Source organism: Ascaphus truei, chromosome 4 (genome assembly GCF_040206685.1).
Source record: "Ascaphus truei isolate aAscTru1 chromosome 4, aAscTru1.hap1, whole genome shotgun sequence".
In the NCBI taxonomy this organism is placed as follows: Eukaryota; Metazoa; Chordata; class Amphibia; order Anura; family Ascaphidae; genus Ascaphus; species Ascaphus truei.
The window spans coordinates 329,181,950-329,200,200 of record NC_134486.1 but is presented as its reverse complement, the minus strand read 5'-3'; the positions used below and the strand labels follow the sequence as shown (position 1 = coordinate 329,200,200).

General features: G+C 46.9%; 1 protein-coding gene across 4 annotated transcripts in view; it reads left to right on the top strand.

Moving 5' to 3' along the window:
• The first annotated feature begins 6,155 nt into the window (after positions 1-6,155).
• Positions 6,156-18,251, top strand: part of SMAP1 (small ArfGAP 1) — a 421,957-nt gene continuing 409,861 nt past the window's right edge. For 3 of the 4 annotated variants that reach the window (XM_075598068.1, XM_075598067.1, XM_075598065.1), the window contains exon 1: positions 6,333-7,350. In XM_075598068.1, coding sequence (XP_075454183.1) covers positions 7,233-7,350 — 118 coding nt within the window. In that variant the 5' untranslated portion in view covers positions 6,333-7,232. The other variant, XM_075598066.1, reaches the window with a different exon arrangement.

The window sequence follows — 18,251 nt, the reverse complement described above, 5'->3', positions numbered from 1 at the left end:
TGTTTATGCCTACTTTATCTGACTTTTATTTTATATCTGAAGAAGAGTTAGCTTCTATTTCAACTGATCGCTGTCTTAAAATCAAACATGGCGCGTTATCTCTGGATATGTTCTGGATTTTTGTTAAGAAAAAATATTCTGAAATGGCAAAAAAAAGCTGACAGTTTAGGTGCAATTTTCGACATCATATTTATGGGAGTTGGGATTTTCCACACTTACTGTACGAGCATAAAATGCAAAAAAAGGAAAGACTCAAACACTCTGCTTATTACGTATATGTCCCAATATCAACAAAATCACCTAAAAACATCAAGCTCAAGTGTCACATTAACAGGTGGGTGAGTTTCTTTACCCCGTTGCCTCTGCTCAGTTGGCAGTATCAGCACTGAATGACTATTTGGGTCCCAGTTCCTGGCTGTAGGTCAAACATCCATACAAACATATCAATTTTAAATGTAGGTAAGTGAAAAAATTGGTTGAACAGCAGGATCCAAAGAAATAAGCACCAATCAACTCACCAGATGTAGAAAAAATAAAAAAAAAGTTTAATCGTTTACATAATTAAAAAACAAGACAATACAGGACAATTCTCCCACGCGTTTCAGGTTCTCAATTTTAAATTTAGTCTGCCGCAAAGCAAAAACAAATTTCCACGTGTGCACCAAAGGGTTGAGAAACACTGCTGGAGAGAGAAAGAGCGGTCCCAGAACAGAGCCGTGAGATACACCAACAGACAGATTGATAGAACATGAAGACATGTTAGCGACAGAGAACGTGTGATGGGAGAGGTATGATGAGAATCAGGATAGAGCTTTGTTGCGGATACCAAGAGAGTTTAGAATATGAAGGAGAAGAGAGTGATTGACTGTATCAAATGCAGCAGAGAGATCGATTAGTAGGGAAAAGTGACCTCGGAATTTTGTTTCATTTAGATCAGCGGTGTCCAATACGTTCACTACTCGCCACATGTGGTGAATAGGACACTGCGTTGTGGCAAATGGCGACACATGCAGGGCTGCCGAAAAGGGGAGAGCCGGGACATCTGCCCAGTGGCTGCGAGGCGCTCGGCTGGCCGGCGCCTTATTTTACAGCACCAACCCTGCGCGCAAGAAGTTGGTCTGGCTTCCGCCTGCGTGATTGCTGTGTGGCTCCGGAGTCCTCCCCCCAGGTTAAGGTGTAGGGGGGGGGGGAGGGATATTATGTGTACTTCCGGAGAGGTAGAGTTTTTATGTGTATTTGAAGTCTGGGGGGATTAATTATATGTATTTGGGGTGTGGGTGTTATGTGCATTTGGGGTGTGGGGGTTATATGTATTTGGGTTGTGGGGGGCTTATTATGTGTATTGGGGATGTAGGGTTATGTGTATTGGGGATCGGGAGCTTAGTTTGTGTATTGGGGGAAGGGGAGAGAGGTAAGGGTGTGAGGGAGAGGTGAAGGTGTGGGGGAGAGGATGACGGAGGAGGGAGAGGTGCGGGTGTGAGAGAGAGGGGGGGTCTCGCAAGGATGCAGACAGGGGGTTGTGGGGGGAGGCCCAGTGGAAACTCTAGTTCTGGGCCCCGGGAAAGCTGTCTACTGCCCTGGGCAGAGGCGCAACACAGCAGGCGTTTTGAGCATAACACTATTGCGACTGACATGGCGAATCTGGAAAGACAACAACCACAAGTGTGGCTAGCTTTGAATTCCTATTGGACAGCGCTGATGTAGATCATAGATCTACTCTAGTAAGCACAGTCTTCTGTTGAGTGAGCTGTTCGAAAGCCAGATTGTAAAGGGTCCAGGAGGGCATGGGGATTAAGGAAATCGCTCATACGGGAGAACACAAGACATTCTGGCAATTTGTAGAGGCACTTAGGTTCTAGGTTCTTCTTGAGAATGTGTGACCACAGCATGCTTGAAGGAAGAGGGGAAAGTGGAAGAGGTCTGGGAGGACTTGAAGATGTGGGTGAAAGTGGGGTCTAAGAAAGGAGCAAAAGATCTGATAGGTGTGAGGGAATGGGATCGAGAGGGCATGTTGGTAGAGTGAGGGCAGATCAGCTTAGAAACTTCCAACGCTATAACAAGAGAAAAGGACTCAAAAGTGGAAGGAGGTTTAGGAAGAAGCAGAGATGAGGGGAAAGGGACAGAAGGAATCTTCTTGTGGATACCATCTACCTTGCCTTTAAAGCAGTCGGCAAATGTATATAAAGGATGAAAGATGTATATATGGGATGGAAGCTTCCCACAGCTTTATATAGAGAATGAGAGCAGCTCAGGCGCATGTAGGTATGAGAGACGTATATCTGAGATGGGAGCTGCTCAGAGGTATACATGGAGGATATTAGCTGCTTAGCGCTGTATACAAGGGATTGGGATGACTTGGAACTGGATATAGGTGGTGAGAGCTGCTCAGTGCTGTACACATGGGACGGGAACTATATATAAGGGGTATAAGCTGTTCAGAGCAGTATATTGCAGGTAATTTGGTCCGAGCTGTATATATGGGGTGTGTACAGCCAGAGATCTATATAGGGGGTGTGAGCCGCACAGAGCTGTATATTGTGGGTGCGAGTTTTTCAGAGCTGTACACAGGGGGTGTGCGCAGCACACAGCTGTATATAGGGGGTGTGCGCAGCACAGAGCTGTATACAGGGGTGTGAGCAGCACAGAGCTGTATATATGGGGTGTGTGAAGCCAGAGATGTATATAGGGGGTGTTAGCCGCACAGAGATGTATATAGGGGGTGTGAGCCGCACAGAGCTGTATATAGGGGGGGGGGGGGTGTGTGCAGCCAGAGATGTATATATGGAGTGTGAGCCGCACAGAGCTGTATATTGTGGGTGCGAGTTTTTCAAAGCTGTATACAGGGAGTGTGCGCAGCACACAGCTGTATATAGGGGGTGTGCGCAGCACAGAGCTGTATACAGGGGGTGTGAGCAGCACAGAGCTGTATATATGGGGTGTGTGAAGCCAGAGATGTATATAGGGGGTGTGAGCCACACAGAGCTGTAAATAGGGTGTGTGCGCAGCACAGAGCTGTATATAGAGTGTGTGCGCAGACCAGAGCTGTATATAGGGTATGTGCGCAGGACAGACCTGTATAGAGGGTGTGTGCGCAGCACAGAGCTGTATAGAGAGGGTGTGCGCGCAGCACAGAGCTGTATAGAGGGTGTGCGCGCAGCAGAGCTGTATAGAGGGTGTGTGCAGCACAGAGCTGTATAGAGAGTGTGCGCGCAGCACAGAGCTGTATAGAGGGGATGTGCGCAGCACAGAGCTGTATAGAGGAGGTGTACGCAGCACAGAGCCGTATAGAGGGGGTGTGAGCAGCACAGAGCTGTATAGAGGGTGTGCGCAGCACAGAGCTATATATAGGGGGTGTGCGCAGCACAGAGCTGTATATAGGGGGAGCGCGCAGCACAGAGCTGTATACAGGGGGTGCGCACAGCAGAGAGCTGTATAGAGGGGGTGTGCGCAGCACAGAGCTGTATAGAGGGGGTGTGCACAGCACAGAGTTGTATAGAGAGGGTGTGCGCAGCACAGAGCTGTATACAGGGGGTGCGCGCTGCACAGAGCTGTACACAGGGGGTGTGAGCCGCACAGAGCTGTATACAGGGGGTGCGAGCTGCACAGAGCTGTATACAGGGGCTGCGCGCTGCACAGAGCTGTATATAGGGGGTGTGCGCAGCACAGAGCTATATATAGGGGGTGTGCGCAGCACAGAGCTGTATATAGGGAGTTATATACACGGGGTTTGCGCACCACAGAGCTGTATACAGGGGGTGCGCGCAGCACAGAGCTGTATATAGAGTGTGTGCGCAGACCAGAGCTGTATATAGGGTATGTGCGCAGGACAGACCTGTATAGAGGGTGTGCGCGCAGCACAGAGCTGTATAGAGAGGGTGTGCGCGCAGCACAGAGCTGTATAGAGGGTGTGCGCAGCACAGAGCTGTATAGAGGGTGTGTGCAGCACAGAGCTGTATAGAGAGTGTGCGCGCAGCACAGAGCTGTATAGAGGGGATGTGCGCAGCACAGAGCTGTATAGAGGAGGTGTACGCAGCACAGAGCCGTATAGAGGAGGTGTACGCAGCACAGAGCCGTATAGAGGGGGTGTGCGCAGCACAGAGCTGTATACAGGGGGAGCGCGCAGCACAGAGCTGTATACAGGGGGTGCGCACAGCACAGAGCTGTATAGAGGGGGTGTGCGCAGCACAGAGCTGTATAGAGGGGGTGTGCGCAGCACAGAGTTGTATAGAGAGGGTGTGCGCAGCACAGAGCTGTATAGAGGTGTGCGCAGCACAGAGCTGTATAGAGGGGGTGTGCGCAGCACAGAGCTGTATAGAGGGGGTGTGCGCAGCACAGAGCTGTATAGAGGGGGTGTGCGCAGCAAAGAGCTGTATAGAGGGTGTGTGCGCAGCACAGAGCTGTATAGAGGGGGTGTGCGCAGCACAGAGCTATATAGAGGGTGTGTACGCAGGACAGAGCTGTATATAGGGGGTGTGCGCACCACAGAGCTGTATACAGGGGGTGCGCGCTGCACAGAGCTGTATGCAGGGGCTGCGTGCCGCAGAGCTGTACGCAGGGGGTGTGAGCCGCACAGAGCTGTATACAGTGGGTGCGCGCAGCACAGAGCTGTATACAGGGGGTGCGCGCCGAACAGAGCTGTATACAGGGGGTGCGCGCCGAACAGAGCTGTACACAGGGGGTGTGAGCCGCACAGAGCTGTATACAGGGGGTGCGAGCTGCACAGAGCTGTATACAGGGGCTGCGCGCTGCACAGAGCTGTATATAGGGGGTGTGTGCAGCCAGAGATGTATATATGGAGTGTGAGCCGCACAGAGCTGTATATTGTGGGTGCGAGTTTTTCAGAGCTGTACACAGGGTGTGTGCGCAGCACACAGCTGTATATAGGGTGTGTGCGCAGCACAGAGCTGTATACAGGGGGTGTGAGCAGCACAGAGCTGTATATATGGGGTGTGTGAAGCCAGAGCTGTATATAGGGTGTGTGCGCAGACCAGAGCTGTATAGAGGGTGTGCGCAGCACAGAGCTGTATACATTGGGTGTGAGCAGCACAGAGCTGTATACAGGGGGTGTGAGCAGCACAGAGCTGTATATATGGTGTGTGTGAAGCCAGAGCTGTATATAGGGTGTGTGCGCAGACCAGAGCTGTATAGGGTGTGTGCGCAGACCAGAGCTGTATAGAGGGTGTGCGCAGCACAGAGCTGTATAGAGGGTGTGTGCGCAGCACAGAGCTGTATAGAGAGGGTGTGCGCAGCACAGAGCTGTATAGAGCGTGTGTGCGCAGCACAGAGCTGTATATAGGGGGTGTGCGCAGCACAGAGCTGTATATAGGGGGTGTGCACAGCACAGTGCTGTATATAGGGAGCTGTATACAGGGGGTGCGCGCAGCACAGATCTGTATACAGGGGGTGCGTCCTGCACAGAGCTTACACAGGGGGTGCGCGCCGCACAGAGCTTACACAGGGGGTGTGCGCCGCAGAGCTTACACAGGGGGTGCGAGCCACACAGAGCTGTATATAGGGGGTGCCGCGCCGCACAGAGCTTTCACTGGGGGAGCGCGCCGCACAGATCTTACACAGGGGGTGCGAGCCACACAGAGCTGTATACAGGGGGTGCGCGCTGCACAGAGCTTACACAGGGGGTGCGAGCCACACAGAGCTGTATACAGGGGGTGCGCGCTGCACAGAGCTTACACAGGGGGTGCGCGCCGCACAGAGCTTACACAGGGGGTGCGAGCCACACAGAGCTGTATACAGGGGGTGTGCGCCGCACAGAGCTTACACAGGGGGTGCGAGCCACACAGAGCTGTATACAGGGGGTGCGAGCCGCACAGAGCTGTATACAGGGGGTGCGGGCCGCACAGAGCTGTATACAGGGGGTGCGAGCCGCACAGAGCTGTATACAGGGGGTGCGAGCCGCACAGAGCTGTATACAGGGGGTGTGAGCCGCACAGTGCTGTATATAGGTGGGTACAGAACTGTTTATAGGTGATGAGAGCTCTAGAATAGCCGTTCTTTCTCTTGGCTACGTCACAAAGGTGTGTCCCATGCGTCATCACTCTGCCTGACCAGCACATGCACCTGCCAGCGGAGGGATCCCGCGCGCACCGGTCGAGACAGGGCTTCCCTCCTAGACAGACCCCGGGAGCGCCGGCTGTAAGGCCCTCTCACCAAGGCAGGGACAGCGGACCCCACTACTGGCGGAAGAGGCAGAGCGGGGTGTTGATGTGGGAGGGGCTCCGTAATTGACGTCATCACGCCTGCCGGGTCTCGATGTGTGGGCGGAGGGGGAAGGCCGCGTCACAGGGTTGAGGTTCCCGGAAGTGTCGTGGGTTAGTGATTGGTGTTGAGACTGGAGCTGGGACTGGTGTGAGGGAGCGGGGCAGCAGCACATACACCGCTACATGTACAGTGACAGCAGCACATACACATCTACCTAGTCATATACAGTGACAGCAGCACATACACATCTACATACAGCGTGTCAGCAGCACATACACATCTACATATACACTGACTGCAGCACATACACATCTACATATACACTGACAGCAGCACATACACATCTACATATACACTGACAGCAGCACATACACATCTACATATACACTGACAGCAGCACATACACATCTACATATACACTGACAGCAGCACATACACATCTACATATACACTGACAGCAGCACATACACATCTACATATACACTGACAGCAGCACATACACATCTACATATACACTGACAGCAGCACATACACATCAACATATACACTGACAGCAGCACATACACATCAACATATACCTCTATATACACCTGTGCTCGGGGGTCACACCATTGTATACTGTACACGCTCATACATATACTGCACTCACAGAAGACACTTGTCTATCTACTATCACAGGCACAGATATTCACTGCAGTGACACATATATACACCAATTATAGTGCTCATTCATTGCTATTTACACCTTGACTTGTCACCTGCACACACAAATTTATCTCATAGCTACAGATATATATATATATATAGCAGGTGTTGTACTTGGAGGTAGTGTATATGGTACATATTCAGGCATATCACATCCATATCGTTTATATTTGTCATATCTAGTGTTTATATCTATATACGTACGTACACACATCTTAAACATCCATTGTACTTGTTTAGACAGCCCCAAGGTGCTTGATACGCTCATCCACATATAGGTATACACGTACACCGCTCCCTTGGCAGCAGTCATGACAACCCGGTCAGAGAGGGAAAAGGCCCAGAAGCTGAATGAACAGCACCAGGCCATCCTGTCCAGGATGCTCCGGGAGGATGACAACAAGTACTGTGCTGACTGCGAGGCCAAGGGTGAGTGATAACCTACTGCGTGAGGGTGACAGGGACCACGAGCCACAGAGGGTGGGAGGGCAGGATCACCGCCACACAACAAAGAACATTGTCATTTGAAATCACACTGCACTTTGCCACGTCAAATGAATCTTGTAATGCACATTTGCCAGGGATAGGATTAGGAAAATGAGTGGCGCTATCCCTCCAAAGCCATAGTTGATATAAACAGGAACTCAAACCCTCTTATACTATTTGACAATTTATTTTTATTTTACCATGGTAAGACATGGACCACACACTATTTCAGTAGATGGCAACATTATGGCTTCCTCCCTCTGAGATCAAAGGCCCAAAACTGTCTGTGTATGGAACATTTGGTAACGCTGTATGTAAAAAAAAAAAAAGAACCTATTTCTTTACAGTATAACAACTTCCCTTTCATTCTAAGCCGATGGATCGTGCTTCCTATTATAAATGTACGGGCTCCAATTTTTATGGAATAACTTGAATTTTTTTCAGACGCCTGTTGCACTAAAACACAATTTCCTGCCAGAATATACACTTGACATGCGCTTCTGACAGCGAAGTGGTTGCGAGTGTGCTTTGTCAGCGCTAAATGAATAACATTCCTTTCCTGTTCATTGGAAAGGCACATCAGAAATCTAGCAATGTGTTTCACCCAAAAGGTGCCTCTGACAGAAGTTTGCATTTCTTACTGACCAGTTACTGATTAAACATCTTTTTTGTTTTCTGCAAAAAAATGTTTCCCCCCCCCATACAGTTCTTTCTGCGTCAGTATCATCCAGCAAACTCCCCACTGGGGAAACTGTCATAGGGAGATATGTTGCTATTTACAGTGTGTAAGGACTAGGACGGGCTGTTAAATAAACCAGTTTGTTTCAGAAACAGATTTGCTTGATGTGCTCATGTTTTGCAAGTACAGTATTTATAAGGTGAAGGCTGATTTGTTGGTGTTGATCTCCTGCAATGGTTCTTCTGATGTTTGTGGTGGTCTTAGTGAACGCCTGCAGTGGCTGGAGAAGGTTTATTAATGTTAGTTGGTTCTCTTTTTTTTCTGCGCGGCAGTCACGTGTATAAGTCTTGCAAAGTACATTCTTATCACCATATTCTTCTGCACTTTCTTTTTCAGAGGTGGTAAGTAATATACCATGATCTGCGCTTCCAGAAGCTTCCTAACTATTTCATACGGTTCAGTGATCTCCCTGATATTGTCTTCCACGTGAACGTGTTGTAGCTGTTGGCTGTAGACAGCTTCTGTGTTGTCATTTGCAGAAGAATTCTTACACTGTTACAACACCCATTATGCTACCCATGTCTCCAGTTCACTAGGAACCATTCTCACATTGAAGATTTAATTAGTGACAGTGCAAGAGCGCAGATACTTCGTGCTTATCAAAGTCTTAATAACTTTTTATTTTTATCCCAGGCAAGTCATGAATGCTGAACTTCTTCTTTTTGCTGTGAAATAAGTTCTTAGAAGACCAATGAATTGGTGTGGTATGAATGAAATGTATTTTCTTTGTGTGCTGATGGGCACTTCTACTATCACCGTAGCAGAGAAAACAGACCTGGCTCCATAGTGTAGTAACGTTTCAGACTGAATGGTTCAGATGTCTGATAATCCTCCAAAAATTGTATTCTCATTTAAGCAAACAATGCAAGCAAATCTCAATCAGTGGCAAAATGGTGGATGTGAGATCTTAGGAGAGGAAATAGAGGCACAATAAGGTAGATTGGATTGTCACTTTATTCCCTGGTATTACTGCCACTGAATACAATATCGTTATTTATGTCACTATTACACTGATTGTCACCTTTGCATGTGATGCACATCTCTTAATCATGTTCACACCATTGACCAGTGATTGCTCAGTATAGATTGTTATTGTGCACTTTATTCTGATTAATTGGGATACAAGACATTAGTTATAGCTACACCCCAGCACATTTTGTGAGAGCGCCACCACAGATTGTTTTTGTATAATCACTTCTATCTGTGTGTGTGTGTGTGTGTGTGTGTGTGTGTGTGTGTGTGTGTGTGTGTGACACACATGGTACACAGACTTTTGATCAGTTAATTGTGCACTTGTTTACGTTGTCTGTTTTCGTGCACAGGAAGAAGACAGTGGTGTGGTTCAGAAATAAGGTTCTGAAAAGCCTAGCTTCAGCTGCCACTTTGTGTTTGACACGCACACACACTCTCTCTCACACACTCTCTCACACACTCTCTCTCTCTCACACACTCTCTCTCTCACTCTCGCACTCTCACTCTCGTTTTATTTTCCCACTTGAGAGAAGTAGTAAGATTGCAGCCAGTCACAGTTTGAAGTCAGGGGTGCATCTCGCTGGAGCGCACAAGGTTATGACTAGAAGTCGCTACTTTTTGTTAAATAGCATCTCAATCAAGAGGGACATTCTTGAAGTACTTTGAATTTGACATAATTATACATCTCCTGCAGGGGTGGGCAATTCCAGTCCTCAAGGGCCACCAACAGGCCAGGTTTTCAGCGTATCCCTGCCTCAGCACAAATTGAGCCACCTATGCTGAAGGAGGGATATTCTGAAAACCTGACCTGTTGGTGGCTCTTGAGTACTGGAGTTGCCTGCCCCTGATCTACTGCAACAAGTTGCTCACTCCAATTTTGCTTTGCTTTGCGGTTAATGATAACTCAGTTAGTTGTGGTCCTCATTGAAGCAAACTAAGAAATTATAGGAACAAATAAATTTTTGGGTCAAGCTCACAGTTTCAAAGCTTAGGGTATCTTTTGTTATGAGTCACTGGCAGCTAAAACAGACCTCTCTCGCCCCCCCCCCCCTCTTTTCTTATTGTATCACAAGTGACCGTGAGTCTGCTTTCATGAACACCTTTGCAGGAATTGAACGATGTTCCCTCCTGTTAATACTGTAGCTTCTGCAGGTTAGCATTCTTTTTTTATTCTGTTCTCTGAAGTGCTGCATATCTGGACTACAAATAACAGAACAACAATGCTTTTTTACAATGAAATAAAGCAGAAATGTGTTGACATTTGGGGTGATAGCCCAGTGTGTGTGACACAGTGATGTCCCTCATATTGTAGAGCAACAAAACACATTTTGAAAATAACTTTATTGATAGAAATCGTGACTAGATGTCATGCTATTCATCTATTATACAGCATAACAGTATGTCTTAGGTTTATGCTCGTGTGTGTGTGTGTGTGTTCTATATATATATATATATATATATATATATATATATATATATATATATATATATATATATATATATATATACACCGTATATCTATCCTATCTATCTATATCAAAGAAAAAGATCACTTGTGAGCACATTCACATGTCTTAGACAGGTCTGCAACCCAGCTTTTCACCATTATCTCCTAGTATACAGTGTTTCCACTGCAGCAAGGGATTCTGGGACATAACATGCAAATGGTATATACATGTGTGCACATGTATTATGTGATGTGTGCATTCAGCACCTTAGCTTATCTTTTGGCACTTCTCCTTTATAGGGTAGAGTGTCACCTTATATACAGTATTATGCTAGCACTTTAAGTTATTTCATTGTTTTTAGACTTATTTGTGTGCTTTCTTTTGCTAGAAGGTATAAAGAAGGAACATTGTTTTGCTAGATTTAAGTTGCCATTACTATATGTAAGTATGTACATGTTGGACTTGTTTTACATTGAACCCACTGTTCGCTTGTTGGTGAAATCCCTGTAACACCGAACACAATCGTAACCCCCAATTCCAGTTTTAAAAATAAGAATGAACTTTGCTCCAGATAGAGTCCAGTTATGTCCATGAATTTGTGAAAAAAGGGCGCCCCGCACATGACCATAATATAACAAAAAGGATATATTGTATACAACCAGGACTGGTAACTGTGTCAAATCCAGGACTGTGCTCCAATCGATGAATCATATATAGAATGAGAAACAAATGAAAGCACATAGCGTAATACTGTATGACAAATTCAAAACATAAGACAATAACAACTAAAAAACATGATAAATAAAAAATATTAAATTGAATAATATATAAATATATCAAGTAAATGGAATATATAAAAAACTAATGACAAAAAAACAAAACAAAACAAAATGCTGAGATGAACTACAGGCGACTGATAGAAAAATGACACATTTAATGAACAATACAGAGTATGGACATATACATAAACATTGTGTAAAATAGGTTGGTTAGAAAGGGTCCGCTGGTAAATCTGCTGCTAGGGCTAAAATGACCACTTACCGGACGTAAAGTGGTAATATGCAGTGGATATTTAGAGAGTATCCCCTCTCATTCTGGCTTATCAGCTCCTGGCGTGTCTCCCCTGCCTCGGCGGTGCACTGTCATACAGAATTACGCTATGTGTTTACATTTGTTTCTCATTCTATATATGAGCCATCCATCGATTGGAGCACAGTCCTGGATTTGACACAGTTACCAGTCCTGGTTGTATATATCCTTTTTGTTATATTATGGTCATGTGCGGGGCGCCAGAGATATAAACCCATTTGTCACATGCTGTTCCTCTGACCTGGGGGTCAGAGTTATATCACAGGCAGCCGCCTATATTTCTTTCACATTGTTTGTAGATTGTAGGTCATCACTACACCGCATTGTAGATTAGATTTATATTTCTTCTGAAATCTAGCGCTACCTTTCTTTTGTTTTTCATGACCATGAATTTGTCACTTTTGGAGGGAAATGTTTAATACAAAATGCAAGTGTTGGTGTTGGAATAGTGACCTGTCCTGCTATATGATTTAATTCACTATAACAAGGATTTACTTTCTCAATGACATTGACATGACACTACAGTGAGATTCACAGAATGAATACGGTCTCGGGGGACCCTCTGTGAAACTGCTAATTATGATAATGATTCACAGTGTGTGCATTAACAGTTATATATAGACATGACTACATAACATGGTGATCTGTGATTACATAAGCGCTTTACAAGGCAGTTGTGTTGGAGAAATTGTCTGTAATAATACCCGCTTGAAACATTCTACAGCTTGTTACACTTAAAATGGGATCACATTACTGAGCCCTTTTTAAAATGATAAACACTGTCCTGCCCGTAATGCTTCTAACCCCCTATGAATACTAGTCTAAAAATCCCACTTGTGGGACAGGTCTTCCCTGTTGGCTATTACTGTGGTGACAAGTGGTAGGTGCAGAAATAGGGTTAGCTATTGGCAGATGACTAAGATAGGTAAGCTGGATGTGTGAGAAACGGGAAGAGTACGAGTTCTGGGTTTCGTAACAGGTGAAACAGATACCGATATATAGCAGACGTTATTGCACCTGTTAAAGCTAGCGCATTATTTAACAGAAGTGCTATTGAAAACAATGGTAAAGGAGATAACACGCAAGTTATTTTGTGCGTGAATGAGGGCGGTAACGTCTGCTAGATCTGTAGTTTAAACGTGAACTTTGAGCAACTTTACAAATCCTGCTTTCAGGTTGTAATCGAATATGTTACTTCCTACATGATCTAATTCTATGTTGTCTTCACATTGAGTTCATCACGTAAACATTACGACAGGAGGTCTTCTGAACTTACCTGTACGCGGCCTTTTCCATTTTCCGGGCACGGTGCATGCAGAGCCCAGTCGCAGCTCTTAACTGCAGTTACAGTAGGATAAATGAATGCACTGCAAGCTTTCGGGTAACCTGCAAGGTGATTTCCCAGTGAGTGCCACTCACACCACATGGCTCTGCTGGAGCCTGGGCCCAGCATCATTGATATACCTCCGTGAATTCTGTGGGAGGAAACTGCTGTCACCTGGGAGGATGCTTCATTTCCAAAGAGATGTGTGTGGGCTGGTGAAGGATTTCACACTTTTGTAGGTGTCTTGCAGGTCACAGCGAATGTTCTCATTCTGACACGAGGAATGAATCCCAGCACAGATGTTGAATAACATATCTACCTCATTTTAGCCACAGTTACCTCTTTTATGTTTGAAATCAGCAGCAATGTAGTAATTTGGCATCATCTGTAGTGACAATGATTTGTCATTTGGTCAGATGTTAATGTTCTGTATTAGAAAGCACGGTAGTCATTTTTTTTATTACCAATTGGCTACTTTCTTATTTGTCCAGACTTAACCTAGATAGGATCCCCTCTGCTCTTTAAAAGAAAAACACTCCGGCGTGTCACCTCTGAACTTTACCTGTCTAAGTGTAAGGAAGTCTCCCCGACAACCTGCTGCCTGGGATAAAACAATATGGCAGATGGAATCAGTGGAAACCTCAATCCCAGTCTGATGATGCCACTGCTCTCCCCTTGGTAGGAGAGTAAAAAAATATATATATATATAAAAATAAGTAACTGAGGATTTTGAGAGATAACATTTTTTTTAAAAAAGTGAATACTTCAGTATTAGGTGATACCTTTTCTATTTAGACTAACAGATACTATGACAAGCTTTTGAGAGTTCTCTTTTCCTCAGGTCAGCAATACTGATTAAGGCCTCGTCCAGGGTGGTGCTGAGCGGGTGCGCGCGCTCATGCTGGACACGTTGCGACCATGCCTGCTCGGCGCTTAGCCGCTTGCCGAGCAAGCAAAATTGATTTTGCTGCTCGCAAGCGCGTCACATGAGCGGTTCGCCCAATGGGGGCGAACCAGCTCCGTGACGTCGGGGCCGCACGCACCTAGCCGGCCAGGAAAAACACGGCCGAGCAGGGCGCAGTGCTGGAGCGCCAGCGCGCCTGTTTCCACCCTGGACGAGGCCTCTCGGACATGGTGAGAAGAACGCTGAGCAGCGCTGACGCTCATGCTCTCCTCCTCAAGCAGGAGCTTTTTAGTGTCCCTGCATGAGCGTCCACGTGCGCGCTTGTAAGTGCTGTGTGAGGCGGGGCTAGTGCGCCACGTCACGGCGCCGACGTCACGGACTGCCATTGGCTTTTGGCAGTCACGTGACGGGCCCTCCGCTTCCCTTGGCGGCAAAATTTAAACTTGCCTGTCTCCTGTATTTCCGCACGCATGCAGAAGCGGCTCCTAAAGCCGCGCTGATCATAGATGCAGGGGGTAAGTGCATCTGCTCAGCACGGCCTGCTGCACCATGTCCCAGGCCTTAGGCTGAGGCCCAGCTGCACGCGCGCCTGCGAAGCAGGAGGCGCGTGCAACCGAGTCCCCCGAACTGCAGGGAGAAAGACAGGGGGGGGCTGTGACGGGGGGCACGGCCGTGCCGTTACCCATTAGGTGCGCCCTCATTGACTGAACCGTGGCCTAGCGCTTCGTCGCGACTCCTGATCTCAATTTTCTTGAGAGCAGGAGTTTGTCAGCGCAGCGTGGCGGTCCCCCTCACAGCGGGCCCGGTCCCACTGTGGGGCGGCTTTGTCCGTGCAGCGTCTGCCACAGCGGGCGCTGCAGTAGCCAGCACGGACCTGGCCTTAGAGAGATTCCATGAGCTTAACACAGGTGTAAAATCCAAGATAACTATCTAAGGCAGATGAGGTATTGGCAGAGGGATAGTAAATAAACAGACAGGTAACTCTTTTTGCAAGAAATGCCATGTGTGCTTTATCATTGTGGGACAAACAAACGTGAGTGTAAGGTGATTGCATATTTAAGAGGGAGGCTTTTCTCCAGCAGCAAGTATTTAATATAACTGTCGCACACAATTGCCTTTACATTTTAGGGAAACGCTGTAGTGTTTGGTCATACTGAGATTTGTCCATTTGGCTTGACTGGGAGAAACTGGCGGGCAGTCTATATTAAACAAGCTCATACAGCAGGGCTCTTTTCGGCGATCTGGCGGTGCCGAGAAGGGGGCCGCCATGTCCGACCTTGTGCAGAACGGGCCGGCCAGGGGTCGCGCATGCGCAGAATGGAGGGGTCTCCTTCTGTCGCGCATGTGCAGAACGGCACACGTAACGAAAATCGGGGTAACCTATAGTCCTAGGCTCAGGGACCCCCCTAGAGATTTATTTATTTATAAAATATTTTTAACAGGAAGTAATACATTGAGAGTTACCTCTCGTTTTCAAGTATGTCCTAGGCACAGAGTAAAACAAATAATACATGGTTACAAGTACAGTTACATAAATGAGCAGGGTATACATTATATACAAGACATTGCGTGCACAGTTAAAGAAAATATATATTATGGGCGTATGAAACAGTTACAGACCAGATTAAAATGTGAGACAGCCTTAGATTTGAAAGAACTTAAACTGGTGGTGGATGTGAGAGCTTGTTCAGATAGCTGGGTAGCTTGCCCATAAAGAATTTAAAGGCAAGACAGGAAAGGTGAACTTTGCGCCTAGACTCTAGTGATGACCAATCTAGTTATTTCAGCATTTCGCAGTGATGTGTGTTGTAGTTGCATTGGAGAACAAAACGACAAATTGAATTGTAGAGGGTGTCAAGTTTGCTAAGGTGGGTTTGAGGTGCCGAGCCGTATACTATGTCTCCATAGTCAATAATTGGCATTAGCATCTGCTGTGCGATACGCTTTCTGACCAGGAGACTTTAGGGGGGATTTGTTCCTGTAAGTACCCCTAGTTTGGCATAGGTTTTGGTTGTCAGGGTATCAATGTGCATTCCGAATGTTAAGTGGGAGTCAAACCATAAGCCCAGGTATTTAAAACTAGTGATAGGGGTTAGGGTGGTGTTAGCGTTGGTTCTAATCAGGAGCTCAGTCGCTGGAAGCTTTAAAAATTTAGTCTTGGTCCCAAATACCATTGTTACAGTCTTGTCAGTGTTTAAAAACAGTTTGTTTTGGGAAATCCAGTTTTCGAGTCTGAAAAAGTCAGACTGAAGTATGTGTTGAAGGTCAGAGAGGCTATGGCTGTGTGCATATAGGATTGTGTCGTCTGCATACATGTGTATTGAGGCTTCCTTACAAGCTGTGGGAAGATCATTAATGAACACTGAGAAGAGTAGGGGCCCCAGAACAGAGCCTTGCGGGACACCACAGGTGATATCCAAGGGATTGGAGTTAGAGCCTGAGACGGACACATGTTGGGATCTACCTGATAGGTAGGACTGAAACCAGTTTAAAGCATGCTTCCCTATTCCAGAGCTCTGGAGTTTAAGCAGGATAGCATGATCAACTGTGTCAAAAGCCTTTGCAAAATCTTGGAATATTGCACCATTGAGTTGTCCCCGTTCCATTCCACATTGGATTTCATTGCAAACTTTTAGCAGGGTAGTTACGGTGGTGGAGTGTTTGGGACGAAAGCCAGATTGGAATTGGCTAGGGAAATTTGTCTTGGTATAGAAATCGTTTAATTGGGAGTGGACACATTTTCCCATGACTTTGGATAGAATTGGGAGAAGTGAGATTGGCCTGTAGTTTGAGACTGTATTTTTGTCCCCACTTTTGAAGATTGGGACAACTCTGGCAGTTTTCCAGGTCTTAGGGATATGGCCTGCAGACAGGATAGAGTTGACTATGGAAGCAATTGGTTTCCAAGTCGTAGGAACCTAGATTGTAGTAAGTCAAGTCCGCATTGGCTGCTTAGTTTTAGTTTGAGGAGCGCTTGTGTAATCTCCTCTTGGGATACTGGGCCAAATTGAAAATTGTGGGCAGTGTTGGGAGGGAATGGGGCTATGTGTGTACTCCCAGGATGAGATTCGAATTTGTGGTTTGGGCTGCGTTTCGCTAATAAGTTAGTGGCACACCCCACAAAGTAATCATTGAATGCATTTGCAATGTCAGTGGGGGTTGTCAGAGTAATATCCCCCTTAGTGATATTACTTGGTTGTTGATGGTTAGGAGGCTGGAATATATTGTTGATAACCTTCCAGAAGTTAGCTGGGTTTGATGTATTGTGGTGGAGATTGTCAGAGTAATATTGTACTTTTGCATGCCTTGTTTGCCTTGTGCACATATTCCGCAGGCATCTGTAGTGATTGAGATCCTTGGTAGTGCCAGTTACTTTGTAGCTTTTCCACAAGGTATCCCTGAGCTGGGGAGCACAATCTTTTTTTCTCCTGCACCTCCTTGCCGGCTGTCCCCCTCTCTGCCCCCCCTTACCTTGGTTGTGGATGTCATGATGGACGTTACATAGCAACGTAACAACACATGACTCCGCGGCGTCATTTAACCCTGCGTTACCATGGCGATGCGTCTCCAAAAGCCGCCTGAACCAAGATAATTTTACAGAGGCCTTTACCGCTTCCCCGGCACTTAATTTAAGGGCCTTCGGGAAGAGCCCGGGGCCTCTAAGCCCCGTGCCCCCACAGATAATCTTTCGCCCCTCAGTTTGCGCACGTGTGTGTCCGCTATTACCATTTTTTGCGGCGGAGGGCTGGCAGCACAAGCGCGAGGGCGGCGCGACGGCGGAGGGCTGGAAGTGCTGGGGGTGGAGGCGGGGGTTGTGGACGGTGGCCGGAGCACTGTGTGAGTGTGTGCAGCCTGTCCCTGATTGGAGGAGCGGAGAGCCAATCAGAGGACAGCGGGGGCGGAGCCCACACCACGGCGTCCCAGAGAAGTCTGTGTCCTTCCTGGCAATAAGGTAAGGACACAGTTTGGGGGGTGATGGGGGAACCAGGGTGAGATGAGGAGATGATGGGGGGCCGGGATGAGTGGTGGTGATGATGGGGGTATTTTTTTAAATGTATTCGGGAGGTGGGGTTATTTTTAAAATGTATTGGGGAGTTGGGGATATATTTTATAATGTATTGGGGAGGTGGGGGTATATTTTATAATGTATTGGGGAGGTGGGGATATATTGTATAAGGTTTTGGGGAGGTGGGTGTAGTTTTTATATGTATTCGAGGGGCGTGGGGTTATTTTTTATATGTATTCGGGGGGCGTGGGGGTCCAGTATTTTTGTACAAGCCACCTGGCAACCCACTTAGTGATGAGTTCTGTGACAGTCTCCAATCCACCTCTCCCCCTCTTCACTAAAATCTGGTTCCTAAACATTCC